We start from the raw sequence: 22,443 nt of genomic DNA, 5'->3' as shown, positions 1-22,443 counted from the left end.
ATTCAATGAGGTTTACGTGAGTTAAATGCGGTTAAGTGTGTCCGTGGGCTAAGTGGGACCCCTCCCGCCCCCCGCGATGAGCTGCATCTCTTTGCAGCAGATCTCGAAAGCTAAGCGGGTGTTGAGCCTGGACAGGTGCTTGGTTTGGGCGAACGCCATTCACAACGCAGGTGTTATAGGCTGCGGCTACGCGTGTTTGGTGGTGGCAAGCAGAACGGAGTGCAGAAGAAGTTTTCATTGTTGTACTGTACGGCTATGCTCCCACTCCTCTGCTCCCTGGCTTCACCAACCCGCACTGACCGGCGTGGTGAAGTATGGTCACGTAACCCCCACCCCCCACGACCAACACGGCATGAAGAGGTCATCATCCGCCGTGGGATTGACCCGTGCAATTCTGTAATGTTGAATCCCATTACACTGAATCATTCCTTGAGTGTTAGTTGTCTTCCATTAAAATAAATAACAATGTACAGCTGTTTTGTCAAACCACTGCTAGATGAAGGCACCTTCCTATGCTGGGCCAGTGGTGAGGGTTGTTCGGTCATACGGGTGGTGAGTCCAGGGCTGGTTCAGATGGCACTCGCCACTGATGTTAGACGTTGCCAGGAATCGAACTTGAGGTCGCTTCTTCTCGGTTCTTTCGGTAAAGTCACGTAGAAGGGAAATAGTAAAATAATAAAAATAAAACATAATAAAATAATTATCACGGCTGCTTGCGTTGTGGCCGAAACGTCGTGAGAATTATTTAATGTTTAATTTTTATTATTTTATTATTTCCCTTCTACGTGACTTTACCGAAAGAACCAAGAAGATGAATCCCTGCAGTCACGAAAGCTTTAAGTCGAACTTGAGGTCGCTTGTGTCGCAGTGCAATGCACGAACCACTGTGTCACCGCTCACCATTTTGTAATGTTTTAATTAGAAAAGTGAAAATGTTTAATTGCGTTGTCACGCTAACAACCTCATCACGGTATTTTCGTCATTCATAAACATCATTGTGTTTTAGCTATCCTGTTGGAATTGTGGCAGAGCGCTTTCCACAAAAAAACGACAGCCGTGACTTAAGATTTTGTTTGGGGAGTCCTCTCTGCTTCCGATCCTCCAGGGTGAACAAAACAACTACCATTTTGTTAGAAGTCAACATTAGTCCTGATTCATCGACTGGTCCCCGCCATAGCGATGTGGAATTTCCACCATGTTCTCAGGGCTACTAATGCTGAAGAGCAGAACGACCAAGCAAACCTGAGTAGGCGGACACTTTTGGCATCCAGAGTTTTGCTCCGCTTTAATCAAACCACATTGTAGAACAATATTGTGACATACTGGCACTGATATTCATTTTTGAGTTCACGTTCTCTCACTTTATTGTGAATAATATTGGCCGCGAAAGGCTACGTTGTTAAACTGACTACTGTCACTTACCCTCCTCCCACGTTTCCAGAGCGTCCGCTTTATGATGAGACCAAGGATTTCACGTGCCTTGATGGCTCCAAGACCATGCCCTTTGACCGTGTGAACGATGACTACTGCGACTGCAAGGATGGCTCCGATGAACCAGGTGATTTGCACGGCTCGCTGTGCTGCCTAAAGCAAGGTGGGAGGAGGGGGGGGGGCTACAGCAAGGTGGGGGGAAGGAGGGGGGGCCTACAGCAAGGTGGGGGGGAGGAGGGGGACCTTTTACTTACAAGAGCTGAGTGAACTTTGAAAATATTTTTGACAGGTGACGTATTAGTCAATTGCCACGAAGCTTTGATCGCGTTGTTACTCCCTATTCACTGCGTGCTCAGAAATTACTTGAGAGACTGCAGATAAACTGGGTACACTGAAGTCACAAACGCTGCTGTTGTCAGGTCTAAATTATCCCCCCCCGCCTCCAAGTACCTGATTAGTGCAGCAGTTATGGATACAATGTGCTGTCTGTGTACAAGTGTAGGCCTCGCCGGGGGCTGACAACGCAGTTACAAGAGCGCGTGTGACCCAAGGGGCTTAGGTTCTGCATCTCTGGCTTCAATGAAGATGCGACCCAACAGCTTCGGAAAAGTAGCTAGCGATCCCACACATGGAAGGAATGGATGGACAGAACTAATTCATGAGCACTGTCAACTTTAGTTGGAGAGGCATCAATATATATATAGGTGGGTCTTCAAGTTTTTCTAGGGCATCCCTCAAGTACGCTCTGTGCATGTGGTTGCTCATAAAGGCTTACAAACAAGGATGTCTCCCTTTCTGTGCCTCCCTCTCTGTGCTGCTGTTGCGTTTCTCTGTCTCTGTCTCTCTGTCTCTCTCTCTGTCTCTCCACAGGGACGTCGGCATGCCCCAACGGAAACTTCCACTGCACCAACGCGGGCTATCGTCCGCAGAACATCCCCTCCTCGCGCGTCAACGACGGCATTTGCGGTACGACGCCGCGCCAAGTGCCGGGAGGGAGACCTTTTGCGACGTGTTCTGTCCCTGAAAGTCTCATCGGCGCGTCAATTGGCAGTGTGCCATTATTTAGGAGTCTTCTCTGTTTGTGTGGTGGGAGTCGGAGGCAGGTTTTGGGTGATTGGCAGCGGGTTTGTGTTCGCGTCGAGTTAAGCCAGTGCAGCGGCGATTTTGCGAATGTCCGTGATGTTACCCGTAAATGGTCGAATCGGGCAGAAGATGTGGTCCAGGGTTTGGCTGTGTTTATGATAAATGCATATTATGTAATAGTAGAATTTTACAGCCCTTTTACCAATCCACTCGTGGATGACGGGACCCTTGGCATCATACGGGTCATGGAGATGTTTTGCCCATGCTTGGTCCGTGCCGGGTTGGTGAAGGAGTAGCAGACACAGCATACACGTGCAGTACAACAGTTGATTGTGCAACTCTGCCCTCTGCTGCACACAACGTTGCTCCGCAGCCTACAGCAACTTTTACGCTTGGCAGTTGCCGGTGCATCGGGTTCATAGCGCAGTGCGCTTACCACTGCACCACCGCACCACCGCACGACTGCTCCACTCCTATAAAGGTCATTTTAGTTTACTCATGAAATATGAGCAAGTTCTGTTGGGTCAAGATTGACCGACCCTGTTGAGGCTTAGCGATAGGAAGAGGACGTTCACTTGGGGCTTTGCTAGGAGAGACCTTCGTGGTTGGTGTGGAGGGTGAACCCATCCCAGACTCTCTGAATTCATAATGTGGAACGTAAGCAGCCTTTGAGCACAATTGTGTGTGATCTGATTGGGAGTCCGTGGTTAACGAATTGCGGGTAATAGTGATGCTACATGAAGTATTTTTTTAAGTTTGACACAGCTCGTGTAAACAATAATTTTTTTGCAACGACGAGTTTATATTCGCGTCTTTTCTGGATCCTTGCAGATTGCTGTGACACCACGGATGAATACAACAGTGGTGCTGTCTGTGAGAACACGTGCAAGTAAGGAAGCTTTGTCTACTTAAGGTTACATGGGTTTGGGTTGTTTAGTTAGATGGCTCAGAAGACTAATTGCCTATCGCAAAACATTGAACTTACACCACTAAGGTAACGCACGCATCTGTCCGCCTGCCCACGCCGTGCGCGTCGTGATGGTCATATGACCATGCTTCACTCTGCAGTTCGGTGGGGGGCTAGAGTTGGGAGCCTAGAAGTACAGTACTACCTGGTAGTTTCCTGCACAGCCCTTTGCTGCCCACCACGTGGCACAGCCCTGTGGACACCGATGACAACCTGGTGTGCATGTTGGTCACGTGTCTATGCACAATTCAGGCTCAACCCTATTCTTCACATGCTACGGGCCATTAACTGAATCATCGCCTTTTTAAAATATATTTTTCTTCTAAGATCCGCTTTTATTGACGAATTTAGTTTTGTTTGTTTAGAATTGTTCTTGTGCACCACTGCTAACACGGCATCATTAAGTAATTTGTTCAACGATGAAAATTACTTATTATGGTCGGGAACGTTTTCATGGCACCCTAGTGATTTCATTGTGATGTCAAATGCAGTGAAATACAATGCAACTGCATGATGTCTTTGGAATACAAAAATTGAATGCTTGATTTGTAAAGGCTTGCTTAGCCATAAATGGCACTTAAGGCTGGTGTCAGACAGACCTGGGACACACAACTTGGGATACATGTGTACAAGACAACAAATTAAATACAAAAGCATTTCAAGAAAACACTACGTTTGGGTGGAAAGCAGTCTGGGTCAGAGATCAGGCCGGAGAAGCGTGCAAGAGTAACACGGGGGAGACTGCGGCACGGTGCTGGATGAAAGCCACTGGGGTTCAACAACAACACGGAGAGCCACTGCGAGCCCCAGGAGCAGCCAGCGCAGCACCAACGAGTCCCAAGTCAAGCGCTGTTTTACAGGGTTTTGCCTTCTTATCCACCACTTCCCGTGGCCTCTCCGTTGACATCAATGATGGTGGCAAGGTGATAGGGTTATGTATGACATCGGTGGTGAACCTATGGCCCGCGGTCACATGGGACTCTACACTTGCACGTGTGCATGTTGAACTTCTTTCGCATAGTATGTAGCCAACCGTGCTAATCGGAGGTGCTGCTAGGAGCATCTTAATCACACTACTAAAGGTATTAGAGGGGGATATCTCGATTGTGTCTCTAATTCGACCGTGTTTCTAATTTCAACACGGTAAGTCACCTGCGTCACTCTCATTGCCTCCCGCAGCTGTGGAAGTGACCGCCGTGCGTGTTAACCGGCGTGGCCTCACTAAGTTGTTTGAAAGTCCTTGTAGGCCCTCAGTAAGGCAAGGGGTCCCCCCCCCCTGAATTGTTCGCCCACCAGGGAGCTGGGCCAGAAGGACCGAGAGAACATGGCCAGGCAGGCGGAGGTGGCGGCCGAGGGCTTCCGCATCAAGCAGCAGCTCATGGAGGAGACGAAACGCGGCAAGGAGGAGAAGCAGGTGCGTGAGAAGTAGTGCGTGCCTGCGCCCCCCCCCACAGTGAACAACAACATTCTCTTTCATGCTTTTCGGCACTGGTTGAAAGTTTGAATGCATTATATTTGCCCGCCCATCTGTCTGTCCGTCCATCAATAAAGGGGGAGGGGACACAGTAGCTCTTAAGAAGATGATCCAGTGTGAGCGAAACTTGAGGATAAAGGGTGGCCCACACCCTCCCTGGCAGAGCTGCTACAATGAGATGCATTTATTCCTCGTAAATTTAATTTTTCTTCCAATTTTGATTTAAATCTTTCGTGACTGGAGGGTTTCGTATTCTTGGTTCTTTCGGTAAAGTCACGTATATTTTTATTATTCTCTTCCAATATTACATTTTTTGTTGTTGGAGTCAATGTCCTCATTTTCTTACTGGCGTTAGTATCCCACTCGTATGGGGACTGATGCCTACTCCCTGCTCATCTTTTTCCATTCCCTCCTGTCCTGGGCCATCGTCTCCACAGTTCTTCATGTCGATGGTTCATCTACTGGGGCCACCTCTATCGAGGCCGGTGGTTCTTAATCTTCACTGCAGCCTTGCACCCCTTGGGTTCTCAATTGTTAAAACATGTTAATGTTAATAAATACATAGGTTTGATGAAACAAAGTAGTTGTATTTACATGACCATGCTTAATTTGTGTTTCGATAATTACTTTCAAAAACATTTACTTAAAAAAATAATTTGCAATGTCTCGAACCCCCAGAAAGTTTAATTGACTAGGTATAGCCCTGTGTGCCATGCGGCTCTTAAGTCGGGTGCAACCGCAACAAACTAAATATGAACACAGAGCATCCCAAAGCGACGACGCACAACAGACACATCCTGGAATAAACCAGCAAATATTCCAATAAAAAAAACATTGAAACGCTGTGTTCAAAAAGAGCATCTCGCACTCCAAGGCGGTGCGTGCACCCCAGGTCAAGAACCACTGCTCTAGGCCCTGCCTCTCAGTCTCAGCCCTGATGCCTCTCCATGGTCATTCCATGTGGTTTTTAAATCCTTTATATTAAGTTCGCATGCTTGCTTGCTTGCGTGCTTGCTTACGACCGTGCAAATCTTTCGGTCGTTTTTTAATCCACTTCCCGTGATCCAATCGAGCTGACATTTTCCACACAGACTCGTTGTGCCAGACAATTAATGTTCGTGAAAAAAAATTCCCAAAATTTTACACTTTTTAGGCAAAAAAAAATTATTTTACATATATTCAAATAGAACTCATTCTTGGCTTTGGTTGAACGTCACAGTATAAGAGCCCAGAGCGTAACCCCTCCACAGGCCGTGGCGGAGTAGCGCAGTTGGTAGCGCCCTCGCTTCCCATGCCAAAGGTCGCGGGATCGATCCCCGCATCCTCCACAGGCGAATATATTTTTAAATCCTTTATATTAAGTTCGCTGCCACGCATATAAAGGATTTATAGTGAAAAACTTTGTTTTTACGGGTTATACTTATTTCCTCTCTTCATACAACATGTTGCCTCGCCATCTTGGTCACACATTCCCATCCTGAAAAAGTAACTACAAATTACTAAATTTTAATGACACGTAGCAGAATTGTCCCCCTACTGTTAAAAACTTGGCAGGAAAATAGTCTTGAGCATAATAATGATAATAATAAAATGTGCCATGCAAAAATATTTGCATGCCAATAAAACCACATTGATGTGAAACAAACTTTGTTATAATGATGTGCTGTATGCCTTAAAGAATGTTCCTTATCCAAATCGGTGCCCATTATATGTTTCCTTTTTTAGGCCACAGTGTTATTGACGAATGTGTTTAGTTTGTGTTACCACTGCTAACGCAGCATCATCAAATAATGTGTTTAGTTTGTGTTACCACTGCTAACGCAGCATCATCAAATAATGTGTTTGATGATGATGGGTTTATTTTGTGCAGACATTGGTCACCTGCCTGAGACTATCCACTTGAGATGTGGTTTATTCACGGGCCCTGAGAGCCAAGACTTGAACCCAGGCCCTCAATGGTGTCGGCTCGGTGCCTGTTGTAGTGGGAATTTTGCACGAGTTAAGCACAGAACCAAATTTAACGAGATGGTTTTTGTGTGCTGCCATTGGTAAACATATTGAGACCACTGCTCTCCCGAACTTCAAATTCCCAATGTATGAATAGGCACTGTAGGTCACATTACATAGATTTTGAGATTTTGTTTCTCCCATGTTAAGCATTCTAAAACCCATGAATGCTCTGCTTCCAGAAATATGTATTTATTTGCCCATTGTTTTACCCCCCCCCACCTCATGAATGCATTTGTCACGCGTTTTAATGTTCACTTCCATCACTTATTCACTGGTGGCCTGTCACCTCCTCATCACTTTTCTCTTACTACGACCATGGTTACTGCTCCAGTGAACATCATTCATTGAATCCACCACCCATGTTGAGGATTCTGTCTACTACACAGACTGTTTCGTCTCATCCATGCTGTGTTCAACCACCACCACCACACTGCAGATCACAACATACACACCCGCTCACTCGCACACAAAGTCACACACTCGCTCACTTTCCCACTCAAACTCACCCACCAACTCACCCTCTCACTCCCTCACCCACTCAACCACTCGCCCACCTAACCACACTGGATGTCAAAAGCCTTCTTTCTGCTCCTTTCCTCACACTCTGTCCAATTTTGGAATCCCTGATCATCTCCTTTATGAACTTCTTCTAATAATAAAAATACCTCGCTCACTTCGAGCAACGTGTTATCTCTAATCGGTTGCAACTTCAGTTACACCGCTCTGAGCTGGCTGTTTGGCGAGTTGGCCATTCGGAGCTGTGCTCTGCAACCGTGGTGAAAAAAAGTCGTGTTTTCACATCTATTTAAATTCATTGTCATCACTACTATTATTAGACAAAAGCGGAGCTTGTAAAAAAAAAAAGAAATCTAAGCCAAAGAGGAGAAGTGGCCCCAGCAGAGTGGGCTGGGGCGAGGCACCGGCTACAAAGGCCTTTGTGGTGCGCGTCTGCCAAGAGGGCCCGGGTGATATAGCTTGAATACAAGTGTCTCTCGGTTTTCATTTTATTTTCATTTTCTGCCAACAAAGGGGAGGGCCCCTTTCTGCGGCGGTGGTGGCGCCGTGTTGTGACATACGGCACGCGCCAGGGCAGAACTGGTCGGGAACGAAAGCAGGCCAGCCGCCGTGATGAAAAATGGCTGTATGTAAAATAATAACGGTGAACTTATTTGTGCTTGCCAGTCAGATTTTGCTCAGAGGTCAAAGCGGTTAGCTGGTGCTGCTGAGACGCTGGGCGGAGAAGGGCAGTAGCTAAATTATGCGTAATTTAAGCATGCCATTTTATTATATTTCTCGTTGGTAATTGGTAACTGATGTGAACACCTCAAAGTAATTGGTAATTTATACCTAAATTACATGGGATGTTTATACAATTACTAGGTTAATTTGTATTTATGTTTTATTACTACAGTAATTTGCAATTGGAATGTATTTTGCTTGTCTCTGAATAATTTATTTCCAAATCCAGACATGCGCTTGTGATTAAACTGGTTTTGCAAGTGTAGTGAGGTCACAATTTCAGCCCGGTTATCACCGTACTTAATTGCTAACTTTTGAGATTTCAGATTATTTATTTGACTGCCACACCACGAACAGGATGAGTGGGAAAGTGCTGGCCCCTACTTGTGTGGATCGTAGATCACACTTTAAAGGAGTTCAGAGGTAGTTCTGTGGTATCTGCTTCCGTAGGCAATTCTCAAACGTAAACCCTTACACTGGTCTGTGAGATCTTGATTTGAAGCTTTCATGACTGCAAGAATCCATACTCTTTGGTTCTTTCGGTAAAGTCACGTAGGTATAAAATAAATCATCACCTGATGATGGACGCTTGTGTTGTGCCCGAAACGTCGTGATTTATTTTATTTCATACCTGCGTGACTTTACGGAAAGAACCAAAGAGTATGTATGGTCTGTGAGAGTTCCAAATGGATTTGTCATCTCTTAACGTGAGATCCGATTGCACGATTGGGATACAATTGGGGAGAAAAGATGCGGATTGGAAAACATGGACATCTATGCTAAGGAAATGGAACAACATCTGAATAGTGCATAAATAATCTTAGAGAGGTGCTTGCTTGGCATTACACTGACAGAGGACCGCTTATCAGAGAAAACACACGTTACAGACATAATTTTGACTGTTAAGGAATATAATTGGGCTCGGATGGGACCGGTCGCTAGAAGGGATGATGGCCGGTGGTTGAGACTAACGATGGAGTGGCAGTCAAAGGAGGGAACGCGAGTGAGAACACGTCTGCCACGGAGATGGAGCCATGAGCTTACGTTCAGGACCTTTATTTTATTACTGTGCTTGTTTGTCTATGAAGGCTCGGCAAGTTTCAAGGCTTTTAAAGTTTCTGCCGTCGGGTGAGATGGTTGCGACGTATAATTCCAATTGAGTCGTCCTTGCAGATGCATTGTTGTACAATGAGACTGAGAGATGCCTTCATCAAGCAGTGGATGGATCATGGTTGACGGTGATGATGATCGAATGTTTGGGGTTTGTTAATGGACGGAATTGACTTATGAATCAAATCGCTACCCGGAATCGTGATAATCCATCAAACTCTGGGAGGGTGATTTCATCTTGGGATGAAGCCCAGATTCCATTCCAGTTTTTCCGCAGTGCTCCTTCAGTGGCCTGACACGGCCATCATGAGCCCACCCTGAGCCACGCAGGCCACTTTCTCTCCCCACGTAATTCGATGCTTAGTTGACACTGCAGTGCCGACCGCTTGATTTGTAGAGTGTTCAGCATATTTTTCTCTTCGTCACAGTACCGCACGACAGTAGTACAATGCCGCTAAGACTGAACAGGTTACATTGCACGCAGCCCTTCTAAATTACAGCCTCGGCCTAGCACAACACACTTAAGGGTAGCGATGAGCTCGCGGAATTTTTTGCTTTGCGGGGGAAAAAAAAATCCTCAAAGAATAATTACATTGGTTGGCCATTCTTAACTTGTTCGCTCTGCTGTATCACTCAACAAAACCACGTTTCCCCATCCGGGCTAAACTAACACAGTTCTAAATTAAAGTGTGTTGTTTTCCTGTGCGAGTTATTATTTTTTTAAACATTCAAATCGAGTTTCGCTTGAGCCACCAGTTTTGGTCGAGCGGCGCTTCTGTACGATGAGACTTGAAACCCCCCTCTGCCACAACCCCCCCGCCCCCCACCGTGCCACCCCCCCCTGTTGTCACCTCCTCCCAACACTCGTCTTTGTTCTATTCAGTGCCACCGGCGTTGCGGAGGTCACTTGACAAAACACGTAAAACAAATGTCCAAAAAGTAAACTAAAAATGCGCGCACAATTGCAAAGACAGAAGCGCCTTCGACCCCATCGCTAACCCTCCAAACTCCGCCACCCTCTTACCCCCCACCACCCCCTCCCCTCCTCGTTGCCACCGTGACTTTGTATCCTGATTGACTCTCACCTGTTTTCGCACAAAGCCACTGACTGATTGATTTGTAGGCTCGATGACCGATTGCCCACTCTTTGTTTTAAGCGCCGCTGCTATGCTGAAGGGAGCGAACGAACAAAACGTTTATTAAAAACTAAAGACAGAGCGGGATATGCAAGCGAGTCACCTTTTCTCTGTCCTTGCACAAGGTCAGAGGTGCTTTCCAAGCAGTCATTGGGTGCATTCGGAGTTCACACCTGCCTTGCTAGTTGTTGTGTGTGGTGTGCACGTGTGTGCGCACGTGTGTGCAAGTGCATGTTAGTGACTGTGTGCATGGTGCTGGCCACCCACCCCCTCGTGTGCCGTGGCAGCCTTCATAGTTGCTTGCTAACAGCACTTGCCCCAACAGTCTGTTACAGCTATACGGGGGGTCTTTGTTGCGTGTGCGCACACGTGCACCGCGCGGTGGCACAGTGGTCAGTGCGCTGCGCTACGAACCGGGCAACCTCGAGCTCGATTTATGCTCGTAGCCACCAGTATCAGTGACGATTATTTGAACAGGCCCTGCTCCACCCCTGGGTTGACTCGCCCCGATATGAGTCCCTGCTGCAGTGTCTAAACATCAGTTTAACACGTAAGACTTCGTGACCAGTATCCATAATGCAGGTTTTTTTGGGTTGGATCGTGTAAATATAAATGTGTCGTTAAACCCGCCACCACCCGACACAGCCAATTAGTAAGGTTTGTCACGTAAGCAGAACATGCCAATTCGTTACTAGTACAGCACTAACCGGTGTGTTGGAGAGTAAATCCACAAGATTTACAATCTGAGCGCGACGTTTCGCCAGTAATTACAACCAACATCATCAGGTGACAGTCAGGTTTGTGGAGAAATCCTCCTGTTTCGTTCCTTAAATAGAGGGATGAATGTGATGTCATCACTTGTGAGCCCTCGTGCGAAGGCCAGAGGGGGGGGGAGGGGTTAATCAATACATATAAATTACAATCTGGCTGTCGCCTGATGATGCTGGTTGTAATTACTGGTGAAACGTCATACTCGAATTGTAAATGTTGTGGATTTACTCTCCAACACACCAGTGTGCTGCATTAGTAACGAATTGGCATGTTCTGTTTGTGACAAACCTTACTAATTGGCTGTGTCGGGTGGTGGCGGGTTTAACCCAAAAAACTTGTGTTATGAATGTCTAAACATCGCCACGAGGAAGACAGGTGTTGTGCTGGCCATCCACTACCCCATGTGCCGTGCCAACCTTTAAAAGTGCTCACTAACAGAACTTTCCCCAACAGTCTGTTAAGGCTATAAGGGAGATCAATGTCTTTCCTCTTTTATTGCATCTTTAGTATCATTCCACTACCAAACCGAGCTTTTTTTAACAGATGATGATGATGCCGGTTGTAAGCTCCAGCGAAACATCATGCAAAATTGTCAAAATCTCCATTTTCAACATTTTTCCGCCGGTTTGCCGAAACATCAAATTTTTTGGCATTGTTGCCCACATGACAACTTGATTAGATTGACTCTGATTGGTGGAGGGTTATACAAAAAATACTTTCAATGATCTAACTCAATAAACCAATTATGAATCATTGCATATGCACTTCACATTTCATTTGCACCATCAAGATAACATTTCATATCATGGATTATACCTAGCTCCGTAAGCAAACAATTGTTATCTTGTACCCATGTGTCAACTATTTTCCCCAGGCCTTTCTTGCTCAAGATGAGGCATGCCTCCCTTACTATGTCACGTGCTTGCTGCTGTATTGGCAGGTTTGGCAGGGTCACCATTGATAAAAAGTCCATTGGCTCAATTGGTCTGAACAAAAATAACGTAACGGATGTGTTGCCTTGACTATTTCAGTTTTATAACCAGAAAGAATTACAGCTCTTTTTTCCTTCACTCCTATTAGCACGGTTGGCCACGTACGGTGCGAAATAAGTTAAACGTACATCTAGATAAATGCCTCCTGACACCGTGGTTGTTTGATCATTATTTTACAACACTCATCTGTTTGGGTCGTGAAAAGGGTAGGGCCTAGGAATGGTCCCCTTACGTCACTTGCCAGTTATGTTAACTGTGGTAAATTGTGAAGATAATTGGCTGATGATGTTTCAGCTATTTTTTTCCATCCTTGCATATGAAAATGTGTTGCCAATGTCGAGGTCTGCAAAGGCGTCACTGATGTTTGCTGTGGCCGTGAATCAAACTCGGGTGGCTGCGTTCATAGCCCAGTGCGCTCATCGCCGCTGCTGCTGCTGCTCCCGCCTGAGTTGGTTTAAATGGCAGCGTCCGAACTCGACTCGCCCAGATGTTAGCTCGGTGTGCGCTAACCGCTGTGCCACCGCTCTCTCCCATCTCGCACCTCCATCTGCGTGCGCTGCTTGAGGAGTGCAGAAGAAGTTGGAGTCGCTGAAGGATGCGAAGCAGGCTTGGGAGGACAAAGTGCACGCCTTGCAGCAGCAGAAGGAGACGGTGGAGTCGCCGGAAAAGGAAGCCAAGGAGAGGCATCAGGCATCGTGGGAAGGTAACAAACTGAACCAGATTATTACTTATCCATGGGACAATTTTTGCCAGCATCTAAATGATGAAACATTAAGAATAGGTTTTACCCTTTCTGCCAATGAAAAGTGTGCATGCGAGCGTTCGAACCGCACGGCGCGTTCCGACGCCATGACAGGACGCCGCTCAAACGGACACAGCGCTGGATTTTCACTTTAATTATTGGACGTTTCTATATGTTCTGCAAACCGATGGCTTGTCCATAAATGTTCATTGCGATTGCTGATAACACAAAATAAAAATCTAAATTCAAAGGCGTACTCAAAAGGCAAAGGGTGTTGCTGATTTTTCTCTCGCCGCGGTACCAAGCGGAGGTTCTAAATCACTCCGGAGGCTGCTGCCTTCCCGCTCTTTTGTGGCACTCAAACGACACGTGCACCGCTCGTGAACCAAAGCGCAGCAGGAGGCCGCTGCCGCGATGGAAAAATATAAATATATATTTAAAAAGAATAACAAGAAATAAACGGACGAAAAGAAAAAATAGATTTATTTGCGCAAGGACCGCATCGAAACGCGATCCCGCCGCAATTTGTTTGTGTTCTTTGCCCGACCGGCGGTCATTACGCCGCCAATAACGCCTAAATAAACTGTGATTTCTGTGCGAGCCGTCAGCTGGCCCCCGGGGCTGGACGGTTCCAGGGTGAAGATAAAGAAAAGCGAGACAAGCCGTGGGGGCCCTCACTCAGTGACGCTCGTTTAACCCGTGCACCCAACCGAGCCGTCGACCACACGGCCACCTCGCGGATGGCCCGACGATCGCCCATTGTGCTCGCGCATGCGTGTGGACGGTTGGGGGAGTGGGGAACGGTGGCGCAGTGGTTAGCGCACTGCGCTACGAACCCGGCGCAAATCGAATTCGGGTTCGATTCGCGCTCACGGCCAACATCAGTGACGCATATCTAAACCTGTCCTGGGCCTCCCCTATGTCAACTCGGCCTGAAATGAGTACCTGGTGCTGTGTGTAGACGTCAGCACTGGGTGCTGGCCACTCATCCTCTCGTGCGCCGTGTTGGGCTACGTAGGTGCTCGCTAACATCACTTGCCCCAACAGTGTTTAAGGCTATGCAGGGGATCTTTGTTTCTTTATTTGTTGTACCTTGGCTGCGGTGCTTCCACGTGTGTACGTTTATAAACGCGAACGTGCGCAAGTAAACATGGATCGCGCGTGCCCCTTTGTGTCGTGTGATTGATATGTTTTAACCAACCGCGTTTGCTTTGAAGGCAGTGTTCAGACTCACAACCTTTAGCGTTTACACCCAGCACTGATGACTTTGACGACAACCATGATGATGATGATGGTGTTGGCGGTGATGACTGACACCTACGATGATGGTCGCAGTGACAACAGTGGTGACGGCAATGATTATGGCCAGGGTGGTGGTGATTGTGGATAACATTTAAAAGAATAAATGACACATTTTTATTCATGCCGTCATAATTTTCTGATTTTCATTGAGAGTTTTCTCGTGGACTTGATTCTCGTCTACTATGCTAACTTGAGCGATCGCGGTTACCCGGCTGTTTTTTTTGTCATCGGATCGATACTTGTGGTTTGCAGCTGCGATCAAGTTTATTTGAATGTTGTGTGTGCACATGTGCGTGTGTTGTGCGTTTTGTTTGCAGAGATGAAGGAAGCCCGACGCAAGGAGGTGGAGAAGGAGAAGGCGGGAGCAGCATTCTCCAAACTGGACGAAAACTCGGATGGGTTGTGAGTAGCATTGCGTTTTGTTTTAAATTTCAACAAGTGCTGTGCATTTGTCGTAGTTTTCTTCTGCAGCGCGCAAGTTCATTTCGCATGGTGTGCTACTCGTGGGCAGTCTGTCCTATGGACGGAGTTGATATGACACTCACAACCCACCATCGTCATTGGCCACTCGCGTTACACCGCTCACCGCTCAAACTCACCTGACCCTCGCCACTCACCGGTTTGTGCAATATAGTGGGAAGGCCATTGAGGTTCAACAGCCACCACCCCCCACCCACCTCCACTCCCCCGCACACACACAGACACACACACCTCCCCAATGGCACAGTCCTATCCGTTAGGGTTTTGCAATGGGGATGTTTTTATCCAGGATGTTATTTTAAATGGTAGGGATACATAATCAACACTGGGAGCCGATAAGACAAATTATCTGGTTAAACGTAATTATGGACCTCGTTTGCATAAAAATAATATTATGAGCTTTTAACATTTCTAAAAATCACGTAGATTCTATGTGGTCACCCCCACGTTGAATCCCTCCCCTCTCCCCACCCGCTCTGTGAAAACAGACGCTGCTCCGTGCAGCTCACTTCCGATTGCTCCTTGCTCTGTTGCCTCCCCTCTCATCATCACCCTCTCATCTCTGACATCTTGGTCCGGTCATTGGCCCAGGGATGAAAGGCACCATTCCTCACAGATGGGTTCACCACCCGTGTAATATACGGCCATCTCCTGGCAACGTCGCTGCCTGGTCCACGAGGGGGTAGATGGCCAGCACAACACCTGACCACCTTCGTTTCCCCAGTGGCGATGTTTTTACACACCGCACCAGGTACTCATCTGAGACTGAGTCGACCTAGGGGAGGCCCAGAACTGGTTCAGATAATCGTCACTGGTGTTGGTTGTGAGTTAGAATTGAACTCGGGTCACTGAGTTTGTAGCGCAGCGCGCTAGCTACTACACTAATACTCCGTAGCGCAGCGCACTAGCTGCTACACATCCCCTTACACCATGCAGCGGATCCGGATACTTGATGCGCAAATGTAAAATCCGTTGTGCTGTGACTGATCACCTAGAACAGACCTTGGAGCATATGACGACTCAGTGCCCGATTCACAAATACGAAGGAGGCAACTGCACAGCGATACACTCGGCTGCTCCTGACGTAATTATCTGGCTCCGCCACCTCAATGTACAGTTGTTGCTCTGCATGAACATCGGCGGCACGAAGATCATAAAAAGCCACGAGCAATCCAATTCTGGATGAAAATATATCCTCGTGTGTGTTGCCATCTCTCACGGCTCTTATAATGCCTTAATTAATATTGGTTCTGTACGTGGGCCAGTCTTATCAACGGTAGTCGTCACCGTGGGCGTGTTCCCTCTCTTTGACTGCCAATCCATCTCTGGTCTTGTCCATCAGCCATCATTCTGCCCAAGCTCGCTCGGCCTTTTTTACCCGTTCCGAGACGTCTGTAAGTAGCAGAGTGGATCCCGGTCACCTCTGAATCTCGGAAGGCACAAGCAGCTCTGCGTTAATTCTATTTAGAGAGCCGTAGTGCCATTGTTTTGAAAGACATTGTACTCATCGCAGAGAACCATAGTGACACGACTGCACTCTATGATAGCTGGCACCAAACTGTGCCACACTCTCTCTCGCATGGCCTTGTGGGAGCCTCGGTACCGATCAAGTTATTTTATTTTTCATTTTCTTTCAGTTACGCTTTAAGTTTTGAATGGAATCGGAAGAAAAATTTATGACGTGAAGAAAAATTTACGACGTACACGCTCGTCATCGGACGGGAAAGCGGTGAATAGTCAATACGACATATATAATCGGCATGAGTTCTCTGATCCCTGCTTTCCTCTTTGTAATCTCTCTGCGTTGACGTCACGGCCTCTCGGTGGCGAATGGCGGGTGCATTTGTTGCGGTTGTGGTCCGTGTGTTCCAGCGTTTCCGTGCAGGAGTTGCAGGCCCACAAAGAGCTGGATGCAGATGAAGACGGGGAGGTCTCAGAGGTTGAGGTGCAGGTATGCTTCGGTTGAGAGAGCGAACGCAATCGTGATCCCATCTTTATCGGCGGCCGACTTCCTTAAGTCGGTTGACTAAAGGGTCCATAATAGAGGTTTTTCTTGGGTCAGATCGCGTGCGTATAAATGTGTCGTTAAACCCTCCACCACATGACACAGCCAATTAGTAAGGTTTGTTACGTAAACAAAACATGTCAATTAGTTACTAGTACAGCACACCGGTGTGTTGGAGATTAAGCCCACAGCATTTACAATTCGACTACGACGTTTCGCCACCAATTATAACCAGCCTCATCAGGCGACAGCCAGAATTATGGAGAAATCCTCCTCCTGTTCCGGCCTTCAACAAAGGAGGGGTGAATGTGATGTCGTTACTGTGAGCCAATCAGGTGTGAGGACCAGAGGTGGGGGGGGGGGGGGTTGATGGAGTCATATAAATTACAATGGATAACTAGTATTAGTTGGGTTATTCACAGTTAATTCACATACATAATGTACATTGTGTATATACATTGTGCATGTGCATTACCAATAAAATAACCTTATGAACTATTTGAGCTTCATCGCAATTTGATGAGCACCATTAGCATGACATGAAACCACACACCTCGTGTGGATAAAGAAGCCAGTTGCAGTGACTTTTGCCAGGACCCGTTTGGCACCAAGTGAAGTTCTGTTGCAACAACAGTGAGGGGTCCGTATGGACACCTGGTTAGTCTGCTGACAATGCTGATAGCACGGTTGTGAGTTGCCCTGGTAAAAACTCGATAACCCACAAGATCTCACTGTCTAGAAAGTAGGCTTTTTTAAGAGAGGGGGATTAAGTTAAGTGATTTTTTATTATTATTTTGCAATCCACTCATCCATGGGGAGATGATACAAAAATACAAACTAGTAGGATTATACGGTAAAGTGTTGCAATGAAGCTAAATATTGGTTATCTTTAAACTCGTATATGTGCGAGCTGTGACGTCGTTTGCAGCACCACCCCTCGACTGGAATACGATTCGTATTTTGGCTCTACTTAAACAAAAAAGAGAAAATGCCTGACTTGTGTGGCGAGCACGCTCGCCTTTCAGCGTCGCGCGGGCGTGACGCTACCGTCGTCGTCTTTTCACGCTCACCGGCGTGAGCGCCCGGCCCTGAGCGTATGTTGTTCTCGTAAAGAAAATGAAAAAAGACCACCGGTTCATCTCTAGTGGCGGTGTCGGTCGTCTCAGGCAGAGGTATCTGAAGTGCCTTTTCAAATTCAGACACAATGTCGTTCCTTTATTATCCACCATACTATTTATATCTACGTTGCCCGACCTGCTTATTTACGTTCCTTGCGGAGCGCTTGGGCGTGCGCCCGCACGGCTTATGCACGTGCGCAAAGTGCCGTGACCCCCAGACCGAGCTTTGTGCCCATTGTGCGGCCTTGACGGGGCGCACGGTCGCCGGGGCAGTGGAAGGGGTCGCCACTTTTTTGATGGCAGACGCGTGCGGGGCGCGTGTTTGGCTTGCGCTACCTCGCCCCACCCGACGTTTCTTTCGCTGAGTCATCATCATCGTCGTCGAAATCCTTGATCGATCCACTGCTGGATGATTAGGTCCCTTCCAGAACCGTCACCCCAATGTGCTGGGTTGTAGCAGTCTTGCTGAGCGCTGTCAAGTGTTGCTCGATGATCGATGGAAAGGCATCCGCTGTGCGTTCTGCGCACCGTGCGCAAGGCCAGAGCCGATATGTTTTTTTCGAGATTGAGAGGGGGTTAGGTTACTGGGCATATTGGTGGGTGAGGGACTAATACCATACACACAAAACACTCTAACACATTCGTAAATAACACTGCCTTAAAATAAAAAAAATATATACGAGATGTCATTTTGGGAAATGGCCCTTCACAGCACATAATATAATATATTTTCATTTTAAGGCAGTGTTTTTAAAGATTGAGGTTTTTTGTTGTTGATAATTCTGTTTGTGCACTGCCATTGCTGCCCCAGCACCACCAAATAATTTGTTTCATGTAGCGTTAGCCAGCACTCCTCTGGAATTGAATTCAGATTTCAGCCAGTTGTGATGATTTCAAGCAAAAGGTGTATTCACGGAGTTAAAAAAGAGGACTTTAAAAATAGATAAAAATGTAGGCATCGAGGCAACAGTGACCATGGCCAGAGAAAACTAGTGGAAGGAGCGAGTCCAGGCTCATTGTTTCGCTGCCACGTAATGAATGCCAGATAAGAACGAGATATTCAACAAGCTTCTCGAGTGTAGAAAGTAAAATTTGCCCAGCAACGAACCCCCGCACAAAACATTACAGTGTAAAATAAATGGGCCTTTTTTTTATGGAGCCAATCGTCTTTTTGTCCTGCGAAGCGTGAGCTCGTTGAGAACACAATGCACTTCGGGGGTGACATTCATCTCTGTTGGCGGACCTGAGTCGTGGCTACATCTTGGGTGCCACGGTGGCGAGATGTTAATTCCCTTGCCTGGTGTGCAGGAGGTTGTGGGTTCAATCCCAACCCTGACGCCTGTATATTTGGAGTTTGCATGTTCTCCCCGTGGTTGTGTGGATTTTTTTCTCTGGGTCCTCCAGTTTTTCCCTCCACATTTAGAAATATACGTTTAGCTTATTTGGCTCCTATGAATTTCGACATGATATAAGTCACTTCGTTGAGCTATCATTTGTGGCCAGGTGACTTCTGAAAAAGAGCTATATAGTGCAGTGGGCCTTACCTGGTAAAATAAATAGTTTAGTTTAAAACGTTGCACATATGAATGCCATCGTCTCATTGGTCATTCCTTTATTTAAGAACAGGCATGGAGGGGTTGTCATCCAGCAATGGCTCGACAGAGCTGCAGCTTTAGATTACAAACATGCACTTCACCTCGTTGCAAGCAGTTCCACTCATTTGTAAACATCGCCCAGGTTTGTACAAATGCCGCTGTATCTCAGCTTCGTATTTCGGTAGATTGCACGTGCCTTTAACTCTCAGAGGACAATTTTTTTTAAAACACGTCGCTTCATTGGCATGGTTGGCTACGGACGGTGCAAAACAAGTTCAACAGACATACAATCATTCATTACTAATGTGCAGTTGTGCGAGGGTTTCACCATCTTTGACCACATGATGCATCTGCCATCTAGTGGCAAAATCAGTGAAAACAGCACTTGAATACAAGGGTCAGGTCCCATTCATGATGCAATTTTGCTGAAATAGAGCTCAAAATAGGTTACTGAATTGTTAAAAAAGATTATCTATACGTGTTTAAACATCATCGTGTTATTATTATTAATTGTAATTAATTGACTGGCTTGCAGACTTTTCTGGGAGGAGCTGAGACGGTGGACCTGCAAGGATTCGAGGAGTCGGTGTGGGCTGGCATCAAGGAGAAGCTGAGACTGGAGGTGAAGGATCCACTCGCTCGACCTGCCTCCTGTTCTCCATGGTCCCTCTTCCCATCTACACTATTTAAAGGCATTTTTTTCGTTGCGGAGTGTCTGGGTGGCTCATGGGTTTGCACTCTGACCTCTGAACCACTCTCGTGGGTTTATGGTCTCAGCCAGGTGACCAGCACATACAATTTAGTTTAGCACGTCGGCTTTCACGACTAATATAATCCATGATAAAGGTCTTTTTTGGGTTAGATCGCATTAAAATTAATGTGTCGTTAAACTCTCCAACAAACAGGTGTGCTGAACGGGTCACCAATTGTGTCGGGTGGTGGCGGCTTTAACGACACATTTATATTTACGTGATCTAACTCAAAAAACCTCTTGCGTTAAAACGTATTTTCACTCTTCTCTCTCCCTCTCTGTACCATATCCCTTCTCAAAGACGTCTCCGATCATGGTCTTCTATTTAGCCCTGTTCATGATGTTACTCAAGGACTTTGCATTAGATAGTCCCAGTTGCGTCAGCTTTATCAAATTGCCTATGGACTCAATTTGCTGTCTTCCCTCGACCTTCTTGGACTTAATTTGGATAAATTCCAGCTCTGAGAATCAAACGCTTCATCGTTTCGGTGGCCGGGTGGCTGCGAGCTGGCCCCGTTGAGATTCTGGGTTACAATCAATGCAGTTGCAGCATGTGACTAAACCCTGGTTCTGCTGTCATTGCTTGTAATAGATAACCAATCTTGGAAGCGAAGCATGACATTCAATTAAAATTCTGGATATATATATAAGCATCTGATTGTGACCGTTGTCCATGGAGCGGCAGTCCGTCTTAGGGCGGAGAGGAGTCAAGGATGGTTTTTGAGTCTGACATTTTTGCCGCTGGAAATGAGCGTCAACCCGCCCGTACCACTCGCTTGAGAAAGGAAGACGCATTCGCGCTGATCGGTCCCATTCATCTCGGGATCTCCCCCCAGCATCACGGGCAATTCATTCCAACCGTGACCGCACGCTTGTGGCCACGTCGCTTCTGATAAAGAAGCTTAAAGTTCAGTGGGCTCTATCTGGTAAGATAAAAAGAGTTGAGTTTTAGTTTTCTATTTTTTAAAGCGATTTGCTTACATCTCTTATACTTAGCACTCCTATAATTGTTTGTGTATTTGTTGTAACGTTATGATTTGCCCCTACTGGACATGAATACATATTCTGAGTTGCACACGGGGAGTGAATGACATGTCCTATCCCTCCCACCCTCTTGTGGTGAATGTGTATAGTATTTCATAGTTTTGGTCATTGAGTCCCGTACGAGTTTTGTACAGAGTGGGCCGTGGCCTCGGCTCGTTCAGCACAACTTGGTAGGTAACTGCAAAATTAGAGCTGTTTAGGTTTTTCTTGTTACATCTTTACACAAAAAAAATCCATCTTTTTGAGACGATAAGAGGACTTTGCTGTGAGCGAAGCGGCGTTGGAGGAACGAGACGGAGGTTTCTCCCTGGCAGGTATTAAAGCTAGATTTGAAGCTTTCGTGACTGCAAGGATTCATAGTCTTAGGTTTTTTCGGTAAAGTCACGTAGGTAAAAAATTTAAATTTATAAAAGTAAAATAAATAAAAATAAAAATCACGACGTTTCGGAGGCAACACAAGCTTCCGTCTTCAGGTGGAACCGTCACAGCACGATAGCTGTACTTGATACAGCTATCGTGCTGTACTTGATACAGCTATCGTGCTGTGACGGTTCCACCTGAAGACGGAAGCTTGTGTTGCCTCCGAAACGTCGTGATTTTTATTTTATTTTTATTTTACTTTTATTAATTTTAATTTTTTACCTACGTGACTTTACCGAAAAAACCTAAGAATAGTTATTAAAGCCTTGGGACACGGATGATAATAGTTGGTGCAGGATGAAAATTTTAGTGCAGGCCGTGTCTGGCTTAACGAGCGAGATACGTTCTGCCAAAACTGTCTCGTGCAGCAAAAACTCGTGAAACGATCGTCGTTTTTCCATTGACCCCCACGCTAAAAGCTGAGTTGCCTTCCAGCTCCAAAATGTTCCACTCTTGAACAACATTTTTTTTTTACGTGAGAAATACAACTTAGAATTTTAAAATAAAACATCAAATGTAACACTTCCCACACATGAATAACCACAGTGCTTGCAGTAACCTGCCCTCGGCGTCTGCATTTAATTAGCGCCTCCACCTTCCCCACCCTACCTATCCCGCCCCCCCATTAGTGCCACCACGAGGCCTCCCAGTTGGTAAACAGCCGCATGCTGCAGTGCACCCCCTGCCACCACGGAACGTGTTTGATAGATCGGTCTCCGCTCGTTACGCAAGCATTTGCTCGTTTTGTGACCAAATTTGGTCAAAATTCGAAT

At 46.5% G+C, this 22,443-nt stretch overlaps 1 protein-coding gene across 1 annotated transcript in view; it reads left to right on the top strand.

Annotated features, from left to right (window-relative positions):
- The window catches only part of PRKCSH (protein kinase C substrate 80K-H), a 95,392-nt gene that overhangs the window by 2,059 nt on the left and 70,890 nt on the right, over positions 1–22,443 (top strand). Inside the window, 8 exon segments of the mRNA XM_061567533.1 lie at positions 1,442–1,558; positions 2,302–2,397; positions 3,346–3,403; positions 4,778–4,895; positions 12,787–12,916; positions 14,575–14,659; positions 16,610–16,688; positions 19,991–20,077. Of these exon segments, the coding sequence (XP_061423517.1) occupies positions 1,442–1,558; positions 2,302–2,397; positions 3,346–3,403; positions 4,778–4,895; positions 12,787–12,916; positions 14,575–14,659; positions 16,610–16,688; positions 19,991–20,077 (770 nt within the window).

The sequence above is a fragment of the Lethenteron reissneri genome, chromosome 39 (assembly GCF_015708825.2).
Source record: "Lethenteron reissneri isolate LAM-NWPU_2019-01 chromosome 39, ASM1570882v1, whole genome shotgun sequence".
NCBI lineage: Eukaryota > Metazoa > Chordata > Hyperoartia > Petromyzontiformes > Petromyzontidae > Lethenteron > Lethenteron reissneri.
This window is presented reverse-complemented; position numbering and strand designations above follow the sequence as displayed.